This window comes from Leptodactylus fuscus, chromosome 7, assembly GCF_031893055.1.
Source record: "Leptodactylus fuscus isolate aLepFus1 chromosome 7, aLepFus1.hap2, whole genome shotgun sequence".
Classification (NCBI taxonomy): domain Eukaryota; kingdom Metazoa; phylum Chordata; class Amphibia; order Anura; family Leptodactylidae; genus Leptodactylus; species Leptodactylus fuscus.
In genome coordinates, this window is record NC_134271.1 from 129744573 (window position 1) to 129765912 (window position 21340).

The 21340-nt window shown below is 42.5% G+C and overlaps 3 protein-coding genes across 3 annotated transcripts in view; all 3 read right to left on the bottom strand.

The window, feature by feature from the left end:
• LOC142212944 (jeltraxin-like) overlaps positions 1-21340 on the bottom strand; it is a 73589-nt gene that overhangs the window by 7059 nt on the left and 45190 nt on the right. The gene's annotated exons all lie outside the window — the stretch shown is intronic.
• Positions 4952-9405, bottom strand: LOC142212943 (jeltraxin-like). The gene is made up of 2 exons (XM_075281081.1): positions 9351-9405; positions 4952-5826 (listed from the first exon to the last, which is right to left on the bottom strand). Exons 1-2 carry the CDS (start codon positions 9403-9405, stop codon positions 5213-5215), a joined length of 669 nt encoding a protein of 222 aa, XP_075137182.1. The 3' UTR covers positions 4952-5212.
• LOC142213327 (serum amyloid P-component-like) lies at positions 17553-20325 on the bottom strand. The gene is made up of 2 exons (XM_075281643.1): positions 20277-20325; positions 17553-18181 (listed from the first exon to the last, which is right to left on the bottom strand). The coding sequence occupies exons 1-2, from the start codon at positions 20323-20325 to the stop codon at positions 17553-17555; spliced, it is 678 nt and encodes a 225-aa protein (XP_075137744.1).

Sequence of the window (21340 nt, forward strand, 5' to 3'; positions counted from 1 at the left end):
TTCCCCCTTTTCAGAAAGTGGCATGGGTGGTGTGACAAAAACACTCGTTGCAGTTAAACCTCAAAGCTGAGAAGTGGTATGCCAACTGCTGGACTCCTGATGGGCCAATCCACCTTCTCATATCTCCAAAATCTTTTAATACTACCAACTATGACCTAAAATCAAGTAGACAATGCGAGAACACTAAAAACAAGACAAATGTTGTCATCAATAAGTTACAAACACAGCAAGACTAGAGCTGGGTGAAGGATTTGTCATGAGGATGAGGAATGGTCATGAATATTCGGGTCTTGACTCAATATTCGGGTATTGACTCAACTATTCCAAATTGTTCCGTTTTTAATAGAAGTATGGGCCTAGCTGCTGCTGCTCTTGGGCTTGATAGTTACTGCTGAATACCTGCTCTAATAGAGATTGACAGACACACAGACAGGACAGTTAACCCCATCATTGCCAATAATCTAATTTTGTCTGTCTGTTGTGCAATAGAGCAGTTTCATCTGTATATACAGTCTTTTAACATACTTTTTTCCCTCCTTTAAATTCTGTTTTATTCTCTTCTACTTATGAAGGTACTGGTCAGTAGGGAAGCCTTATACACTGTGGACATCAATGCATCTATACATTTATGATATTACATGTCTATCTACAGCAGCGGTCTCCATCACATGGCTCTCCAGCTAATGCAAAATCAGGGCATGCTGGGGGTTGTAGTTCTGCAGGAGCTGGAGAGCTACAGGACAGAGACCAAAGATCTACAAAATCTTAAGTCAACTAAGAGACAAATCAGCACATGATGCACGGCAGGAAGCAGGATGCGAACTTGGCTATAACAGATGGTCATCTTGTCAGCCTTGTCATATTGTGGAGCATTGAGAAGATCTTTGTAGCAAGGCGACAGGGTTTATGTCCTTAGGTGCTGCAAGTAGCCAATGGGCCCCGAAGAACTTGTGGTGCTTTACTGGAACTGAATGTGATGAGACCAGTGGAGTACATCCTCTTAAAGGCATGCTGGGAGTAGTAGTGACAACAATAGTAAATCCACAGGCCAGAGTCCACTGCTAAAGGCTCCAAAAGAGACCACATTTAAAAGGATTCAATACTTTTGCAAATACCGAGACCATGGAGACACTTTTTAGCAGAAAAAAGTAAATGTTGCAACAAATGTAGCCCTAATAATGCAAAAATTCAATACATACATACAGTGATTGCATAGATGCTGTGAGTTGCAGTATTGGCCTGCATTTTTCTTAACACACAGCGCCACCTACAGTTACAGAATGAGAATAGACACAAGGTGATACTCCCAGTGCAGAGAACCCTCACAGGTTACATTACAAGTGTTATGGATTGGATTAATGTGCAGGAGGTGTCCTGGTTCTTGTATTTAGTATGGAAGGGGCTGTGGTCTTGTTCAATAGGATTTTAGCTCGGATCTATGGCTCGATCGCCACGTCAGACACATTAGCAGTTACCATAGTTGAGATTGGTTGAGCAGATAGGAGACTACCAGGACCTCCGCCGGTACAAGCTGACTCCATGGCATATTTACCACTGCAACGTCTCAATTCATGAGTCAGATGAGCGATAATTCGGGATCCGGATGTGGCCATGGGGTGTTCCAGGGCAATGACTCCACCATTGACATTGGTTTTCTCCTGGTCCAGGCCTAAGGCTTGTTGTAAGTGGAAGCACATGTCAATCTATGTTTAATTCCAAATGATTTGCCGGTGGATCTACTGGTGGCTGACCGCCATGTTTGATGCTACAGCAGCACTTGCATCTGGGGGTGTTGCACTTCTAACTTCCATTGGGTTTTTGATCTCATTTCGGTTGCCGATGTGATTTCAGGGATTTCAAGGATATGTCTTCCTTGAGTTTTTTGGGGGCCAGGAAGTTTTTTAGTGACCTTGCTTGTATTAGGAGTTTTAGTAGTTCTTTTTTCAAGAATGGATAATCTAATAAGATTTACCAAAGTTTGTTCAAGATGGATCTGATATAGTTATGACCCATGTTGTAAGTGGTTATAAAATTAAAACGTAATGGATTATTTTTTTGTAGTTCTAGATGAAGGTTTCAAACAATCGTGTTGTGAAAGATTTTTGTGCTGATCTAATTTTGCCTTTTGGGTTATGTTTTTCTTGGAAACGTTGAGTCATGACTTGGCACCGTATATCAAAATCCATGTCTTATGTGCACTTACGCCTGAGTCTCCGAAACTGTCCATAGGGGACATTATTTTTCCACATCTCCCTTATGCAATTTTTTTGTACATTACCTAAAAACAAATGGCATTTGTTAAGATCTGCAAGCGGGTAGTTATCCATGGGCATGTAGGCACACCTGTTGCAACTAGGTCTCTCCATACTCCCATGTAATGACGTCACCAGCTCACTGGTCAAAATGGAATAGGCAGTGGCACCAAGTGAGGAAGACTGTTCTATTCCTACTCCCCATAATCGTCTTTGTAGAAAAACCATATCCACACCTAGGTGGCTATCATCATTATCCAACTGCTTCTTCTACTTCTTCTCTACGATAACATCAATCATCATTATCCATAAAGTAATATGTCCAGTAAACAGAAATCTGTACCCAGTCATCTGACTGAATGACAACTTTAACGCCTACCAGGCCATGTTACTGGCGGAGCAGTCGCTGCCATGTCCCTTAGTGGCATCCACTGTGTTTCGCCAACTGATGGCAGTCTCAATGGAGAATACCTAGCCACCATTATTTCTCGAGTAATATTGTCCCTATTATTATTGATATCACCATGTGGGCCTCTCCTTGGAGATATCCAAATATGTGGAGCAGCACGTATGGACAGGAACAATACATTAACTGTCGTGGCTGACTAAGTAAATGCTTTGAGTGTCAGGGCCCACAGGTAATATAGCAAGGCCTGGTGCTTTCTAGTACTGATATCACCTCATGGGTGCTAGCCCATTTACAACAACAGGTGGGACCCACCCGACTCATCCATTTTCTCCACACTGTACCATCTTAAGGATAGAAGTTTCCAATGCTGTGGTGTTGGAAATAGTACCGAAGTCCAGCTGAAACGTCGGGGAGCAGTAGTGGGAGCATTTACTCCTGGCACTTCCTCGCTAATTGAGGCGACTTAATACCTCGCAGTGGGATATCATCTGGCCACAGGGAAACTATATTACAGGCATGCTCTAAGCTTTTGTTAATAAAGTGAATTGATTGCATTTGATGCAATTCTCTTTACGCTAATTCTGGTCCCAGTTCAGGATGGTGAATATATATATACACTCACCGACCACTTTATTAGGTACACCTGTCCAACTGCTCGTTGACACTTAATTTCTAATCAGCCAATCACATGACGGCAACTCAGTGCATTTCGGCGTGTAGACATGGTCAAGACAATCTCCTGCAGTTCAAACTGAGCATCAGTATGGGGAAGAAAGGTGATTTGAGTGCCTTTGAACGTGGCATGGTTGTTGGTGCCAGAAGGGCTGGTCTGAGTATTTCAGAAACTGCTGATCTACTGGGATTTTCACGCACAACCATCTCTAGGGTTTACAGAGAATGGTCCGAAAAAGAAAAAACATCCAATGAGCGGCAGTTCTGTGGGCGGAAATGCGTTGTTGATGCCAGAGGTCAGAGGAGAATGGCCAGACTGGTTCGAGCTGATAGAAAGGCAACAGTGACTCAAATAGCCACCCGTTACAACCAAGGTAGCCAGAAGAGCATCTCTGAACGCACAGTACGTTGAACTTTGAGGCAGATGGGCTACAGCAGCAGAAGACCACACCGGGTGCCACTCCTTTCAGCTAAGAACAGGAAACTGAGGCTACAATTTGCACAAGCTCATCGAAATTGGACAATTGAAGATTGGAAAAACGTTGCCTGGTCTGATGAGTCTCGATTTCTGCTGCGACATTCGGATGGTAGGGTCAGAATTTGGCGTCAACAACATGAAAGCATGGATCCATCCTGCCTTGTATCAACGGTTCAGGCTGGTGGTGGTGGTGTCATGGTGTGGGAATATTTTCTTGGCACTCTTTGGGCCCCTTGGTACCAATTGAGCATCGTTGCAACGCCAAAGCCTACCTGAGTATTGTTGCTGACCATGTCCATCCCTTTATGACCACAATGTACCCAACATCTGATGGCTACTTTCAGCAGGATAATGCAATGCCATGTCATAAAGCTGGAATCATCTCAGACTGGTTTCTTGAACATGACAATGAGTTCACTGTACTCCAATGGCCTCCACAGTCACCAGATCTCAATCCAATAGAGCATCTTTGGGATGTGGTGGAACGGGAGATTCGCATCATGGATGTGCAGCCGACAAATCTGCGGCAACTGTGTGATGCCATCATGTCAATATGGACCAAAATCTCTGAGGAATGCTTCCAGCACCTTGTTGTATCTATGCCACGAAGAATTGAGGCAGTTCTGAAGGCAAAAGGGGGTCCAACCCGTTACTAGCATGGTGTACCTAATAAAGTGGCTGGTGAGTGTATATATTCATTGTGAGATATGAGCAGTGCCGAAAACTAATCTACCTCCATTTACTGCACTTGACCCATAACTTGATTATTTTTGGCTGAAGTAATCCCTGAGAGAACCCTGAGGAGTCTTGTACATGAGGCTGGATATGGTGCGGACAGTAGAGCTGCGAGGAACCATGAACATGCATGGAGTCCGGTCTCCATATTATCTGCAGACCTTGAATCCCTGCCAAATAGTCGGACTGGATTTACCACTCCAGATTGCCCCATAGTCACAGGACCAGAGTGAAGCCAGCCTAAAACTACCCAGCTCCATATGCTGCCCCTGATTCAGAACTTCATCTTTTTCATCAAGTCATTCGGTATGGAGCTTATATGGATATACAATTTTGAATATAGAGTAAAAGGACAAGATAACAGAGGCTGTAATACAGGATTTATTATACCATAAGGATAGAGTAAAGGAAGCACATGTATTAGATGGCGTGTATATACTGTATACATAAAGAGTGACATGTGTAAGGGATTCTGTTCTCCAATAAGATGGAGGGATCAATACAGATGATGTTACAAGGATATTTGCCCCTAGGTCAGCCGCAGCAATGACTATACAAGTATATGGGGAATCCTACAGTAACTATATCATGATGACTTTACAATAGATCTATCAGAAGATTACAGGTGAAGAAGTGATATACACGGCCTTACATTACCTCTAGTCATCACTTAGGATAGAATCGGTTCTTCGAGACAAGAATTGACCCTTTGGCTCTATATTTTCCTTCTATCCATTTAAAGGTATTCCCATTTACATTATTATCATTATATAAATAGGCCATTATAAGCGAGTCGGGCAGAACATAATCCCACATATTGACATCACACATTTCTCCTACAAAGGACTGGGCAACATCAAATTTACCACCAAAACTATCCTGGTCCTGCCCAAGGATGACAAACATCTGAGGTGAGATGGGAGATCTGGTCCTTGTAATTCTTCCCGGGTATCTCTTGCCATTGATCCATAGTTGGAGCAGTCCAGTCTCAGAGTCCCAAGTGACACAAGAGCTTTTCCAGTCCAAAACTTCTGGATCCACTTTGAAGTAAATATCTTCATTATTTATGGAGATAGAAATATTATTTGGGGGCATCGGGTAAATGAGGAAAGCGTTGTCCTTGTCTGGTGTAGCTATGGACAGAAGGCCATAGTCTCGGGTAAGGTCGGAGTAGGAGCGCAGACATACAGTCATCTGCTTTAGAACTTTTTGTGTAGGATTCAGAATTACATAGTCCGTGATTGTTGGCTCGGGAAAAAGCATGATGGTTTTCTCACTGGCTAAAGAAAAAAATTGTGATATTAGTCATAATAACCAACATTAGCATAACCTTCAGTAACGTTACTAGTTGTAGGTGGTGCAGAGGTAGCTGACACAGTCAATGTTCCCTTAAGCATTAGGACCCAGCAGCTTATGATGGTGTCTCTGATGGCAAGCATCAATGTATCAACTAAAACATACATGGATATAAGAATATATTCACATATATAGTAGCTAAAGATGGAGGAGCCAACTCGTAACAAGCCAAATTTGATAAATATTCGATAAATAAACATTTAGTCTCACCTTCCTTTCTCTCTTTTTGAAAGCATTAAAGGAAAGTGCTAGACCTCACCAAGGAGGCAAAGATAGAGTGCTGCACTCCAAAACAAAGTCCAAAAGAGATAACAGAAGGGGGGTATAAGTGTATTTTTTTCATTTTATGTATCAGGATCCCCACCTATTATACTCTGAGGTATAATAATGTCACTTTCATTTTGATATAACTCTGGTTTAGATAGTTTTGACTTAGAGCTAGAAATTGGATAGATAGGTTCCTAGGACTCCTGACAGTGTTCTACACTATGTTTTATAGATAGGCTCCTAGGACTCCTGACAGTATTCTACACTATGTTTTATAGATAGGCTCCTAGGAGTCCTGACAGTGTTATACACTATGTTTTATAGATAGGTTCCTAGGAGCTCTAAGAGTGTTCTACACTACGTTTTATAGATAGGTTCCTGGGAGCCCTGACAGTGTTCTACACTATGTTTTATAGATAGGTTCCAAGGAGCCCTAAGAGTATTCTACACTATGTTTTGTAGATAGGTTCCTAGTAGCCCTCACAGTATTCTACACTATGTTTTATAGATAGATTCCTAGGAGCCCTGATAGTATTCTACCCTATATTTTATAGATAGGTTCAGATTGTTCTACACTATGTTTTCTAGATAGGTTCCTAGGAGCCCTAAGAGTGTTCTACACTATGTTTTCTAGATAGGTTCCTAGGAGCCCTAAGAGTGTTCTACACTATGTTTAGAGATGAGCGAACACTGTTCGGATCAGCCGATCCAAACAGCACGCAGCCATAGAAATGAATGGAAGCACCTGTGACGCCGGCCGGCCGCCGGCAAAGTCAGTGTCACAGGTGCTTCCATTCATTTCTATGCGTGCATGCTGTTTGGATCGGCTGATCCGAACAGTGTTTGCTCATCCCTAACTATGTTTTATAGATAGTTTCCTAGATGCTCTGAGAGTGTTCTATACTATGTTTTATAGATAGGTTCCTAGGAGCCCTAAGAGTATTCTACACTATGTTTTATAGATAGGTTCCTAGGAGCCCTGACAGTGTTCTACACTATGTTTTATAGATAGGTTCCTAGCAGCCCTAAGAGTATTCTACACTATGTTTTATAGATAGGTTCCTAGGAGCCCTGACAGTATTCTATACTGTGTTTTATAGAGAGTCCTAGGAGCCCTGACAGTATTCTACACTACGTTTTATAGATAGGTTCCTAGGAGCCCTGACAGTATTCTACACTATGTTTTATAGATAGGTTCCTAGGAGCCCTGACAGTATTCTATACTATGTGTTATAGATAGGTTCCTAGGAGCCCTGACAGTGTTCTACACTATGTTTTATAGATAGGTTCCTGGGAGCCCTGACAGTATTCTACACTATGTTTTATAGATAGGTTCCTAGGAGCCCTGACAGTATTCTATACTATGTGTTATAGATAGGTTCCTAGGAGCCCTGACAGTGTTCTACACTATGTTTTATAGATAGGTTCCTAGGAGCCCTGACAGTATTCTATACTATGTGTTATAGATAGGTTCCTAGGAGCCCTGACAGTGTTATACACTATGTTTATAGATAGGTTCCTAGGAGCTCTGACAGTGTTCTATACTATGTTTTCAGCCATTGTAAGTTGTTCTATGTTCCGAACTTGTTCAACTTGAAACAAATCTTGGACCCAAGCCACCTAAACCGGAAATGAATCCTGATTTGTACTCCTATCTCTAATAATAGATGAAGTTCTACTTTACATTAGCAACCATATTCCCCTGTACCTTGTCCAGTCTCTGTCACCAGCAGTCATTACTTGCCTTACAAATATGTCTGTTTTCTTCTGGAATCTTTCCTTCCTCTTTTCAAACATGATGTTATAATCCCACTATACAAAAATACCTTCGCCCCATCCTGTGCTGGTAACTACCGACCTATCTCCATTTCATTTCCAAACTCTGGGATGCTTGGTCTGTTTTTACCTAATCTGCTACCTCTCTTCAAGACCCTTCCAGAACTGGCTTCCGTACTTTGCACTCTTCTGAGACATTCCTTACAAAGATCTTCGTACAGCTTATTCTTCTGGATCTCCACTCTGTCAGCCTCTCTTTTATCTCAAAACACCTCAAGAATCTATCCTTTCCATATCATGTAAACAGCAAATACTTGTCTGTACCAGTCTATGCGGTGGTTACTTGTTCACTATAGAATACAATATAAACTGTCTTCCCTCATACCCTGCTTTCCATTCTCCCAATGACCTGAGGATAACATCCTCTACAATCAGAACCTCCCACTCCCATCTCCAAAATTTCTTCCAAGTTGCATCAGTTCTTTGGAATCTTCTACCCTGGACTATTAGATTAACTCTATATTTGCACCGCTCCAAGCATTTCTCGAAACACAGATTCAATGATTTACAGTAAGAAGCAGAAGTACAAATCCTTGTGTAGACAGCCAACAATACTAGTGAAAGTCCTCGATTCCACAATAGTCATTTTGTAACGGAGTACATTTCCTGCACCTTCAGACGCCAGGTTGCAGCATCTCATGAAAAAATTAACTCTGCACTATTGTTATGAGTGATGTGGCTCAAGTTCCTTCACGGAGCCTGGGAACTGTATGAGCTGCTGCGTCTAAGAGAACCCAAATCAGATACAACATACAGTAGCAGGATACATTCCTTCTGTAAGGTTCTATTATGCTCCCCCCAAAGGTTATGCACAATGTATTAAAAAATGAAGAAATAAAAAATGAAAAGGACACAAGAATAACTCCCACTACCATGCCCACATCACAGGTTCTAGTTCCACCCATGGAGACACAACAGTATGCGTCACCCTCGTAAAAATTATTGCAAGGTGTGTTCCCACTGGCGCCTGGTCTTCGCTTTGTGGGTTTCCATCTTCTGCCCGAGAAACCCTGACAGGAGACGGAAACCCGGCAGCCAGTGTCTGCACGTCTTCTGGTCCCCGCGGCGAAATAATTTTTTTCTTAACCGGATACAAAGTCGGACATGCAGGACTTTGACCGGTTTCGCCGCAGAGGCCAGAAGACGCTCACAGGCGGACACTTTGCAAACCCATTCAAGTTAATGGGTTTGAAAAGTGACTGCCGGTGTCCGTCTCCTGTCCAGTTTCTCGGGCAAAAGACGGAAACTGACAAAGCGGAGACCGGGCGCAGGTGTGAACCCGCCCTCAGGGAGAGAAAAAACTGAACGAATCATTGGAGTAAATCATATGATATAAGTAACATACCTCCTGCCACATGACACCCAACAAACAGGCAAAAGAAAACGGTGAGACCTCTCATCTACAAAACCAAAGGAGATAAATCTCAATAATTTATCAATAGCCAATCTGCAAATAGAAATTGTTTTGTTATAAAATCACAAGAACTTACCTTTTGCTTTGTCAGGCAATGAAGTTCTGTAATTGACTGTAAACCAAATGTAGAAATAGATCACATCTTAAAGTACAAAAATTCTAGCTTATGTATTTTAAATAACCAAAAATTGAAAAAAAGTGCAAAAATATTACAGAAAATATAGGAGTAAAAACAGAGCAATGTGACATGACACTGCAAGGGTATATGGACAGGAGTGATACTGTACCGTGTCCTCTCTCTCTGTATGTGGTAACTACATAGACGCCTCCTTATATATACAGTATATACGTAGTGTAACCACGACCATATTTCATTTTTTTGCCGTCCTAAGCACTTTGCTCGTCCACTATTGCTCAAATAACCCAATTAATTTCATCATCAAAGTTCAGGGAACTTTCTCGTACATCTCTGCCAGTCATAGCCGGGACTTCCTGGCCCTCATTTCCTCTATTTGGTCCTAATCTGCTCCAGTTTGTGGATTTGGGGGGCTTCCTAATCATCACAATGTTTTCATGGTGCTATTTTAGATTTGCAGAGTCCATGAAGTGTCAAAACTAGAGATGAGCGAACAGTAAAATGTTCGAGGTTCGATATTCGTTTTGAGTAGCCCCTCAATATTCGACTACTCGAATCGAATATCGAACCCTATTATAGTCTATGGGGGGAAAATGCTCGTTTCAGGGGTAGGCAACGTTCAATGAAATTATACTTACCAAGTCCATGAGTGAGGGTCGGGCTGGATCCTCCGAGAAGTCTTCTCCGTGCAGCGTCCCCGAGGCATCTTCCGGCTCTTCATTCACTCTGCCAGGCATCGGGCCTGGGCAGAGCTGACTGCGCATGCCTGCACTAAAAGCGGAGATGCACAGTCGGCTCTGCCCAGGCCCGATGCCTGGCAGAGTGAATTCAGAGCCAGAAGACGCAGCGGGGAAGCTGCACGGAGAAGACTTCTAAAGGTAGGGGAATAACCAGCATTGATTGGCCGACTGTATAGCATTCGGCCAATCAATGCTGGTTCTGCATCAAACTTTTACATTCGAACAGCGAATGGTACTCGATCGAGTACGAGTATTTTGGATACCATAGTATACCAATGCTGCGAGAGAACTCTCCAGCGACGCCTGCATCTTCTTCAGGAACGGCGTCTTCAAATGTCTTCTTCTGACACAGGCAGTCAAACTTGTAGGCCTTGGGCAGAGCCAACTGCACATGCCCGCGGCCACAAGAAAAATGGCCGCTTACACAGTAATAAGGTTATTTTCTTGTGGCCTGTGGGCATGCGCAGTTGGCTCTGCCTGAGGCCTACAGGTTTCACGCCTGCGCCAGAAGAAGACACAGAAAGAGGACGTTCCTGAAGAAGATGGAGGTGTCACTGGAGAGTTCTCTCGCAGCATTGGGGACGCCCCCAGTGCGGTTTGAGCGTTGGGGCCCGCCCCCCAGTGCTGCGTGAGACATACCGGCGAAAACCGGGATTTTTACCGAACGGCAGCGCAGAGAAGACATCTGAAGGTAGGAGACAAATAGTCTTTCTTAAGGCTATTCCGACGTGTTAGTCACAAAAAATTCCATCTGAATGATAGGATCCCTTTAATAAATTTTACCTAATGTATTATGTACATCCCATATGTCTTTTACTGTCCAAATATGAATTTACTACCCCTCATATGCTGTTTGGATACACAACAGGGTTTAGTAAATAAGAAGTACCATTTGGCATTTGGACTGAGGACTTTGCTGGTTTTCACTAGCCCGTAAGATACCAATACAATGAAATCAAGCAAAACCATTTGGAAATCAAGGAAAAAAAGGTAGTTTCTAGAAATTATTGTGCAATGGATGTTGGATGAAGTGGAATAACACTGAAACAGTGCTGCACCTCCCATGAGGCGACCTGAAGTGACTGCTTCAGGCGGCGCTATGCCAGGGCCCCAGGGAGGGCGGCATTTTTGCTTACCTAAGCCAGTCCAGGACAAGCTGTCTTGGACTGGCTTAGCACCGAGCGGTGGATTGGGGAGGCCACTGGAGCAGCGCTGGTCCAGCAGCCTCCCCTCACGCTCGGGCAGAGAGCAGGTCATCTCCGTGCCTGCTCTCTGGCTGTGAACGGTGCTAAGCCCGCCCCTTTCACTGTGCCATGCCCCCTCCGCTCCGCCCCCTCCTCCCGGGGGGGGGGGGGCGGCTTTCTGTCGTTCGCCTCGGGCGGCGAAAGAGGCAGGTTCACCCCTGCACTGAAATATGTCCTCGTATGCAAAAAATTTAGTTCCTATTATTCTTTTTTCAATTGTTTTATATTTTGTGCGGTATAATCAAGAAACGGCTTTATATAGTGTGAGATTTATTCACAAGCTGGAGTTTATATTTCACAATACCCCATGTCAATGCTCATACAGTTACATGTGTAACTTACTTCAGCTCAATATTGAATTGGTGGGGCCATTGGCCCTGTCCACAGCCCCCTTTTCAAAGTGTTATGGGTGGCGTGACAAAGACACTTGAGGCAGTTGAACCTAAAAGCTGGGAATGGTATACCAACCGCTAAACCCATGATGGGCAAATCCACCTCCTTGTATCACTAAAATCTTATCATTTCTCCGGCTGCGACCAAAAATCAAACAGACAATGCAAAAACACAAAAAAATAGGCAAATGTTAATATCAATAAATGACGAACATAAAAAGATTACAGATGGATGAAGGGTTCGTCATCATCTAGATTCCACTTGAATATCCCATATTTTTCAGTTTTAATGAAACGAACAAATGGTGTTTTGAAGCGAGTACTGTTTGGATCAGCCGATCCGAACAGCACGCTCCATAGAAATGAATGGATGCACCTGGTACTTCCGCTTTGACGGCGGCCGGCCGCTTAACCCCCCGCGTGCCGGCTACGTCCATTCATTTCTATGCGAGCGTGCTGTTCGGATCGGCTGATCCGAACAGTACTCGCTCATCTCTAGTGTATATGTGTCTAAATGAGCGCCGCGCTTACGCTGTGTGAAGGGGCCCTAAGTGTGTTCTACATTGATGTATTAAACACCTTCTTGCTTCCCACTGTTGAAGAGCAATTCGGGGATGGCGATTGCATCTTCCAACACGATGGAGCACCTGTTCATACTGCACGGCCTGTGGCGGAGTGGTTACACGACAATAACATCTCTGTAATGGACTGGCCTGCACAGAGTCCTGACTTGAATCCTATAGAACACCTTTGGGATGTTTTGGAACGCCGACTTGGTGCCAGGCCTCACCGACCTACAGCGATACCTCTCCTCAGTGCAGGACTCCGTGAAGAATGGGCTGCCATTCCCCAAGAAACCTTCCAGCACCTGATTGAATGTGGAAGCTGTCATCAAGGCTAAGGGTGGGCCAACACCATATTGTATCCAGCATTACCGATGGAGGGCGCCACCAACTTGTAAGTCATTTTCAGCCAGGTGTCCGGATACTTTTGATCACATAGTGTACCTTCCTTCTGGGGGGAATCCGGACAGTCTTCCTTGGAATTGTGCCCCCTGCCTCCTATGAAGAGAGTTCTGCCTGCCTATCCGGTGTATACTAAATATTACGTTCCTGGTATATTCTTTTAAAATTAGTTTCTGATATTTTAGTAACAAAACAGAATAGAACAAAAACCACAGGAAGAGCAACTTCTGCATACAGTTCTGGAAACCCTCTCTAGATATACTCTACACTATACAAAGCAGAAGCTTTTCTTGGGCTCCTCAGATCTGATGTGTCCCATTTACATAAGTTCCTTCCTCAATTCTACATTTACATCTCAGTCCTGCAAATAGGGGAACAGATTGTAACTTAACAAGACCTTGCACTTTAAGCTGCCGACATTGTTGACAAATATGTATAGAATTGTCAGATCTCTAGATAGGTGGGGTGAAATATGGAAAAAGACATTTTTGTGCTATTGGTAAAAGGAACCCATTGAAGTCAATGGGAGTATTTTTTTCAGCGCTGAAATTCCACACCAAATTCCTCACTATTTTTCTCCGTGTGAATGGACACTTAGCTCAGCACTGGATGATTTCCCCTTGAGCATGACATGCTTTTCTGTCCACCCGAGTAGGAAACACAAAAAAAATCCCAGGTATGTTCACCTGTAACACACCTAATGTAGTGTATTTAATAATGTGCACCAAATGTCTCACTGAAAATCTGTTTGTTGGAGAGACCGGACAGCAGCTTAGAATGCGTATGAACTCACATCGCCATACAATTAGAGAACGAAGAATGGACCTTCCTGTATCAAAACATTTCTGCAATGAGGATCATAATATCACCGATCACATGAAAATTCTGGTTTTAAGATAGAATTTTAAATCAAAGAGAGAGCGACAGATTTATGAATATAAACTTATGACCCTGCTTCAAACACTGGAGAAGGGGTTAAATCTGTCACATGGTTTTATGGCATCTTACAGAAATCACTGACCTGAGAACTGATAAGGACCTGGAATTGTTTACATTGTTTCTACCAATCACTAATAACCCTCTACCCCAGGGTTAGGGAACCTTCGGCTCTCCAGCTGTTGTGAAACTACAACTCCCAACATGCTCCATTCACTTCCATGGGAGTTCCAAGAACAGCAGAGCGAGTATGCATGCTGGGAGTTGTAGTTTTGCAACAGCTGGAGAGCCGTACATTCCCTATCCCTGCTCTACCCCCTTCCTCCTGGAATTCTATCCCTATGTGTCCTTTTGTACATAAATATGCATCCTTCAGAAATGGTTTTTAAATTTACTTGAGAAAGGAGCCGAGAGTTCCAAAACGTTGTAATCTATCATCATTATTAGTTAGCCATTAAAAAGGTATCAACTACTGAAGACTATCAAGTTTTTTTTTTGTTTTTTTTTGTTTTTTTTTTTATATTTCCTACCCACTGGCTAACACGGTACGAGAACAAACATTTTCCTTATCACCCGAGTAGGGTCACAGACTGTACTACATAGACTTATTAAACTGCTATCACTAGCTACTGCTGCTGATAGGACAACCCCTATCACACAGTTATACTAAAGATCATGGGGCGGCCTAGTTACTGTATTTTATAGAACATGGACAGTACTGTGCAAAATATTAGACAGGTGTAGAAAAAAAATGCTACAAAGTAAGAACATTTTCAAAAATAGGAGGGTCAATTTTTTTATTTTGTCAATAAGCAAAATCTTTTGTCCATTTTTTGGGTCTCCATGTGGACCCGAATGCACAGACCTGGACGCTAGTGTGAACACGGCAAATAGAAAAGGAGAAATCTAAATCCCATCAATATTTGGTGTGACCTTTGCCCTTTGACTTCCATCAGTTCTTCCCGGTACTTGCAGACAGTTTTTGAAGGAACTCGGCAGGAAGGTTTTTCCGGCCATCTTGGAGAACTAAGCGCAGATTTTCTGAGGATGTAGGCTTGTTCTACTCCGACTGTCTCTTCATGTCATCCCAATTGGACTGGATGATGTTGAGATCAGGGCTCTGTGAGGGCTATATCATCCTTTTCTCCTGCAGCACCACCTCAGGGCACATGAGGCATTGCACTGGATTGAAGTTAGTGGTTGGATCTTGTCTTCAAGAGTGAAAGCCGTTATTTATTTAGAATAGAGTAATGGATTCTCTAAATCAAACAACCCAAATAGACTGTCTGACAAATCGAGAAGAATATAATGTCATGAATGGGAAACACAATACAAGTGGTAGTGTGTGCCATTTATAATACTGGGGGAGGGGTCTTTAGTTCTCTCCTGGATATTAGGGCTCAGGTGTAACTGCTTACTCTGCACCCCTTAGGTATGTCCCTAGTGGTCGTTGTAAGAAATGATTATATTAAAAGGAGTCTGTCACCAGGACCAGCATATATAGCTAAGCTACAGATTATATCTGTTTAGTCTGGAGAAGAGGAGTTTAAGGCAAGATATAATAAATATATAAATGGCCCGTACAAGAAATAGGGGGAAAAGCTGTTCCATGTAAAATCCCATTAAAAGACAAAAGGGCATTCTTTTTGGAGAAAAAAAATAGGTTTACCCTCCAGAGGAGACAATGCTTCTTTACTGTAAGCACTGTGAATCTGTGGAATAGCCTACCCCAGGAGCTGGCTATTTAATGTAAGAACTGTGAATCTGTGGAATAGCTGATTGGTTGCTGTAAGGACTGTGACCCTGTGAAATAGCCTACCCCAGCAGCTGGTGCTATACTGTAAGGATTGTGTATCTGTGGAATGGCCTACTCCAGGAGCTTGTTCTATACTGTAAGGACTGTGAATCTGTGGAATAGCTTACCCTAAGAGCTGGTGCTATACTGTAAGGACTGTGACCCTGTGAAATAGCCTATCCCAGGAGCTAGTTCTGTACTGTAAGGACTGTGACTTTGTGGAATAGCCTGCCCCAGGAGCTTGTTCTATACTGTAAGGATTGTGAATCTGTGGAATAACCTACCCAATGAGCTGGTTCTATACTGTAAGGACTGTGACTCTGTGAAATAGCCTATCCCAGGAGCTAGTTCTGTACTGTAAGGACTGTGACTTTGTGGAATAGCCTGCCCCAGGAGCTTGTTCTATACTGTAAGGGCTGTGAATCTGTGGAATAGTTTACCCTAGGAGCTGGTGCTATACTGTAAGGATTGTGAATCTGTGGAATAGCCTACCCAAGGAGTTGGTTCTATACTGTAAGAACTGTGACTCTGTGAAATAGCCTACCCAAGGAGCTTGTTCTATACTGTAAGGACTGTGACTCTGTGGAATAGCCTACCCAAGGAGCTGGTCACAGCTGACAGCTTCAAAAAAGGTTTAGATGTCTTTTAGAGCACAACAGTATTGTTGGAAATATATAAAGTATGACATATAGATAATATGTCCCCATAAGTGATGTATGGGACATAGTATCCACCTAATGGGTGCCAGAGATTGTCAGAAAGCCACTTTTATTTGGTTAGGGTATTAAGATATAGGCTATAGGAGGAAACTCAATCTTTTGGCTAGCATATGGCAAAAACATTGCAAAGAAGCTTCTCCAGAAGGAAAACATTGTATTCCTAGGATGTATTCCTAGTGCCACCTCTAGATGATTACTCAGACAGTGTACGACCCTTAAAGGAGTCTTAAAAATGACTTAGGAAGGAGACCTGGCAACATTTGATAGACAATATGTACAGCTAACCTGAACCCTGCGCCGGACTAAATGCTCAATCAGATATTGTAGGGGTGTTTGAGTTATATATAAGGCTCTCTAAAAGGTTGGACATTGACTTAAAGGTTAGCTAGCTATAGGTGAAACTACAGAGAAGGCTATAGGTGAAGCTACAGAGAAGGCTATAGGTGAGCTACAGAGAAGGCTATAGGTGAAGCTACAGAGAAGGCTATAGGTGAAGCTACAGAGAAGGCTATAGGTGAAACTACAGAGAAGGCTATAGGTGAAACTACAGAGAAGGCTATAGGTGAAGCTACAGAGAAGGCTATAGGTGAAACTACAGAAAAGGCTATAGGTGAAGCTACAGAGAAGGCTATAGGTGAAGCTACAGAGAAGGCTATAGGTGAAGCTACAGAGAAGGCTATAGGTGAAGCTACAGAGAAGGCTATAGGTGAAACTACAGAGAAGGCTATAGGTGAAACTACAGAGAAGGCTATAGGTGAAGCTACAGAGAAGGCTATAGGTGAAACTACAGAAAAGGCTATAGGTGAAGCTACAGAGAAGGCTATAGGTGAAGCTACAGAGAAGGCTATAGGTGAAGCTACAGAGAAGGCTATAGGTGAAGCTACAGAGAAGGCTATAGGTGAAGCTACAGAGAAGGCTATAGGTGAAGCTACAGAGAAGGCTATAGGTGAAGCTACAGAGAAGGCTATAGGTGAAGATACAGAGTAGGCTATAGGTGAAGCTACAGAGTAGGCTATAGGTGAAGCTACAGAGAAGGCTATAGGTGAAGCTACAGAGAAGGCTATAGGTGAAGCTACAGAGTAGGCTATAGGTGAAGCTACAGAGAAGGCTATAGGTGAAGCTACAGAGTAGGTATTCCTTTGGGAGAAGAGCTGGGTAGAGTATATTGCTGTGATATATTGTATACATTACTATAGGAAGACCCTATCATATTACCTCTACACAAGGATAGGGGTCTACATATGGCTTTATGGTGACCTCTCCATGTAGAGTATAATTTAGGGCCTTCCAGTTAATGACGTTACCGCTCATTTCATTATCAGCAAAATAATCCATCATATTCTCATCCGTCAGAGCTTTATCCCACATATTAATATCTGTCATCTCTCCCACGAAGGACTCCAGTTCATTGAATCCTCCACAATGTTTATTTTGCGCCTGACCAATAACGATGCAAGGGTCACCGCTGATCCGTACATTCGGTACAAGGTCTGATTTATAGTATTTCCCATTGATAAACAGTCCCCAGACTGAAGAGTTCCAGGTTGCACAAAGGCTTGTCCATTGTGTAAAGTCATTGCCCTGCAATGTATATACCTGGCTACTATCACTGACCGAGAGTAGAAATTCATTGTTTGATTCTGGATCATAATAGAGAGCGAAAGCTTTGACTTTACTTTGTGTAGACATTGAAAACAAGGAATATTGCCGGGTCAGATTTGAGTGGAATCTCATGCAGATGGAGGCTTCACTATATTGGTCAATGCGATCTGGAGATATCCGAACATATGAGGTGGACGACTCCACTGGGAAAGCCAATAATTTCTCTCTCATATCTGTGTAGGAATATAAAATAAAATAATAGCAAAATATTCTATGTTAATAGGAGAGTCTAATATAATCTATCTTGTACGGGAAATGTTGTTAACCCCTTCTCAACATCCATGCCTGGTTTTCAAAGATGGTCCTTTCTGGCCCCGTACCTCTATCATTGCAGGCTGGATCGTGAGGTCCGACCTGTTCCTTTGACAGCAATATTACTATAGTGGTTGGTCTATAGTTGCATTGCCATCTATGGGACTTATAAAATATATAAAAAATATATATAAAATATAAAATAAATATATATATATAAGATAAGATAATCCTTTAATAGTCCCTCAGTGGGGAAATTTCTGTATCTTACAGCAGCATAGTAATACAGATACAGGATAATACACAGTAATATATAAAAGACGTAGACACACATAGGCTGAGAAAAATACTAGGAATCAATGGCAGCTAAAAAAGAAAAGAAAGAAGGAAGACCTCAGGATCATTTAGCTCTCTCTCTTTGCTTGCCCTGATGTAGATTATATAGCCTGAGCATGGTTGGGAGGAAGGACCGCCGATAGCGTTCTTTCTCACACTTGGGGTGAAGCAGTCGGTCCAGCATGGAACTCACCACAGACAGTATCCTTCTGTCACCCACCACCTGTACTGGGTCCAAGGGGCTCCCCAGGACAGCGCTGGCCCTTATGATCAGCCTGTCAAGTCTATTTCTGTCCCTGGTTGATATACTGCTCCCCCAGCAGGCCACACCGAAAAAGATGGCAGAAGCAACCACAGAGTTGAAAAAGGGTCTAAGAGGTGGCCCCTGCACTCCAAAGGCCCTCAGCCTCCTGAGCAGGTAGAGTCTGCTGTGGCCCTTTCTGTGCAGCGCCTCCAGGTGATCAACCCAGTCTAGTTTATTATTGAGGAGCACACCCAGATACTTATAGGTCCTGACTATCTCAATGCATGTCCCTTGGATCTCCACCGGGATTGGAACACTTCTACGTTTACTAAAGTCCACCACCATCTCCTTGGTCTTCCCAGCATTAATCCTGAGGTGGTTCTGCTTGGCACCATTCTACAAAATCCCGGTTTAAGTCTCTGTATTCCCTATCGTCGCCATCAGTGATAAGGCCTACTATAGCAGAGTCATCGGAGTACTTCTATAAGTAACAGCTGGATGAGTTGTGCCTAAAGTCAGCAGTGTACAGTGTGAAGAGAAATGGGACAAGAACTGTACCTTGTGGTACCCCCGTACTACAGATCACAGTGTCAGACACACAGTCCTGGGCTCTCACATACTGAGGGCGGTTTGTCAGGTAGTCTAGTATCCAGTTGGAGAGGTGATATAAATATATAAAACTTCTAAGTATAAAATATAAAATAGTTATGGGGTTTGGAAGGTGGGAAGTCAAAATTGAAATTGGAAAGGGTTGAAAAAACAGTGCAAGAATTGCTGTTTTGGTCACCTCGCCTTCCCCAAAAAGGAATAATAAGTGAGTAAAAAGTTGTATGTACTTCTTAATAAAATTACAGCTCATCCTGAAAAAGATGAGCCCTCTCATACTCCCATCATCTTAAAAAAGCCAACAATTTATTTTTTACACAAAGAGCTTATATTTAGGAAAAGCGGCAAAACATAACAAAATCTATATGAATATGATATTGCCAGAATTGTGAAATAAATTGATGAAAATAAAGTCACCAAGTCATAAAAAACCGAGTCCCGAAAAATGAAACCCAAAAACTAATGCTGAAATTACAGTCATTTTTTTTACACATTCCCTTTAAAACATTGAAAGCTGAAAAAAAGGTGTCACCCAAAATTACAAGTCATCCCGCAAAAAACAAGCCCTTATGGGTATGTTGATGGAAATATAAAAAACATTATGGATGTAAAAAATGAAGATTAAATTTGGGAATTCAGTAAACTAATATGGGAGAGATATCTTCAAACCAAAGCTAATCGATTTATATAATAACCCGAGGACTAAGAGAGAACCCAAGATCTGGTCAGTGAGACCTACTTGGCCATACAGTTCTTGAAGAATATATTGGGTTCTTCTTTACAACCTCAGAAACTTAACAAAGGTTTCGATAGTAGTGATATAAACATACCTGTCTGACCCCAAACTCCGGAGAGCCACAAGAGCAACCAGACCAGCATCTTCTCAGAGATATGGAACATATATAGCCTTCACCAAATACAAGTCTAAGATGGCTTCAGACTTCTGCTGGCTTGGATGTGTACGATATAGACTGAAGCTGAAGACCTCTGATGAAATACTGTAAAATTTCCTGTTACGGACATCGCCAAGTGTTTTGCATGTAAAGAGGAACAATGTGAGAAATTTACCTCTAATATACTTATGAGGACTATAGTCCAGTAGAGACAACATAAGGGTCATTGAAGAAAGTCAACAGTGGGGGCCAAGACAATAACTTACCAAACACAGATCTAAGGTGGCTTCAGACTGGACTTGACTTGGATATTTATGGCCTAGATCGAAGCTTATGGGCTCTGGTGAGATGTATGGGCTTCTGCTGATATTTTGAGGATGTCAAAAGCTTTATATATAGAGAGGAACCATTTCTCCTAAATTTACGTATATTAATAACAGTCATACACAAGCAACATGAGGATTATTGAAGAAAGCCAATTGTGGGTCCTTGGTCCTTCTCCATGTTTAGGATCTGAAGTAGTTAGACCTTTCTGAATATCATCATATAAAGGAGCCCATCCATAAAGTATATAACATAAAATCAGACACAGGGTTCCCGTATACCATATACCATTTATATTATTGGTAGGGTCATACAGAGAAATCGTAGAGACCCCAGGACTTACAGATTATTCCTCTGGAGAAAAGGGAAGCGGTGCAGCCGTAAACAACAAAATCTTAAGAGGTTCACGGTGCTCAACAATAAAAAAAAAAAAAAAAAATATCTGGACAACACGGTGGCTCAGTGGTTAGCACTGCAGCCTTGCAGCGCTGGAGTCTTGGGTTCTAATCCCACCAGGAAAAATATCTGCAAGGCGTTTGTATGTTCTCCCTGTGTTTGTGTGGATTTCATCCCATTCTACAATGACTGATAAGAAATAATGGAAACAAGATGTGGCCAGCACTGTTTTGTGTAACCACACTCTTTATCTAGACTCCAGCATCAACGTTAACCACTTC

Excerpts from the sequence above, each read along its gene's own strand:
- LOC142212943 (XM_075281081.1), bottom strand. The coding sequence starts at position 9,405 with ATGAGAGGTCTCACCGTTTTCTTTTGCCTGTTTGTTGGGTGTCATGTG. Across the intron at positions 5,827-9,350 it reads TGGGTGTCATGTGGCAGGAG|CCAGTGAGAAAACCATCATG; the intron begins GTATGTTACTTA and ends TTTTTTCTTTAG.
- LOC142213327 (XM_075281643.1), bottom strand. The coding sequence starts at position 20,325 with ATGCTGGTCTGGTTGCTCTTGTGGCTCTCCGGAGTTTGGGGTCAGACA. Across the intron at positions 18,182-20,276 it reads CGGAGTTTGGGGTCAGACAG|ATATGAGAGAGAAATTATTG; the intron begins GTATGTTTATAT and ends ATTCCTACACAG.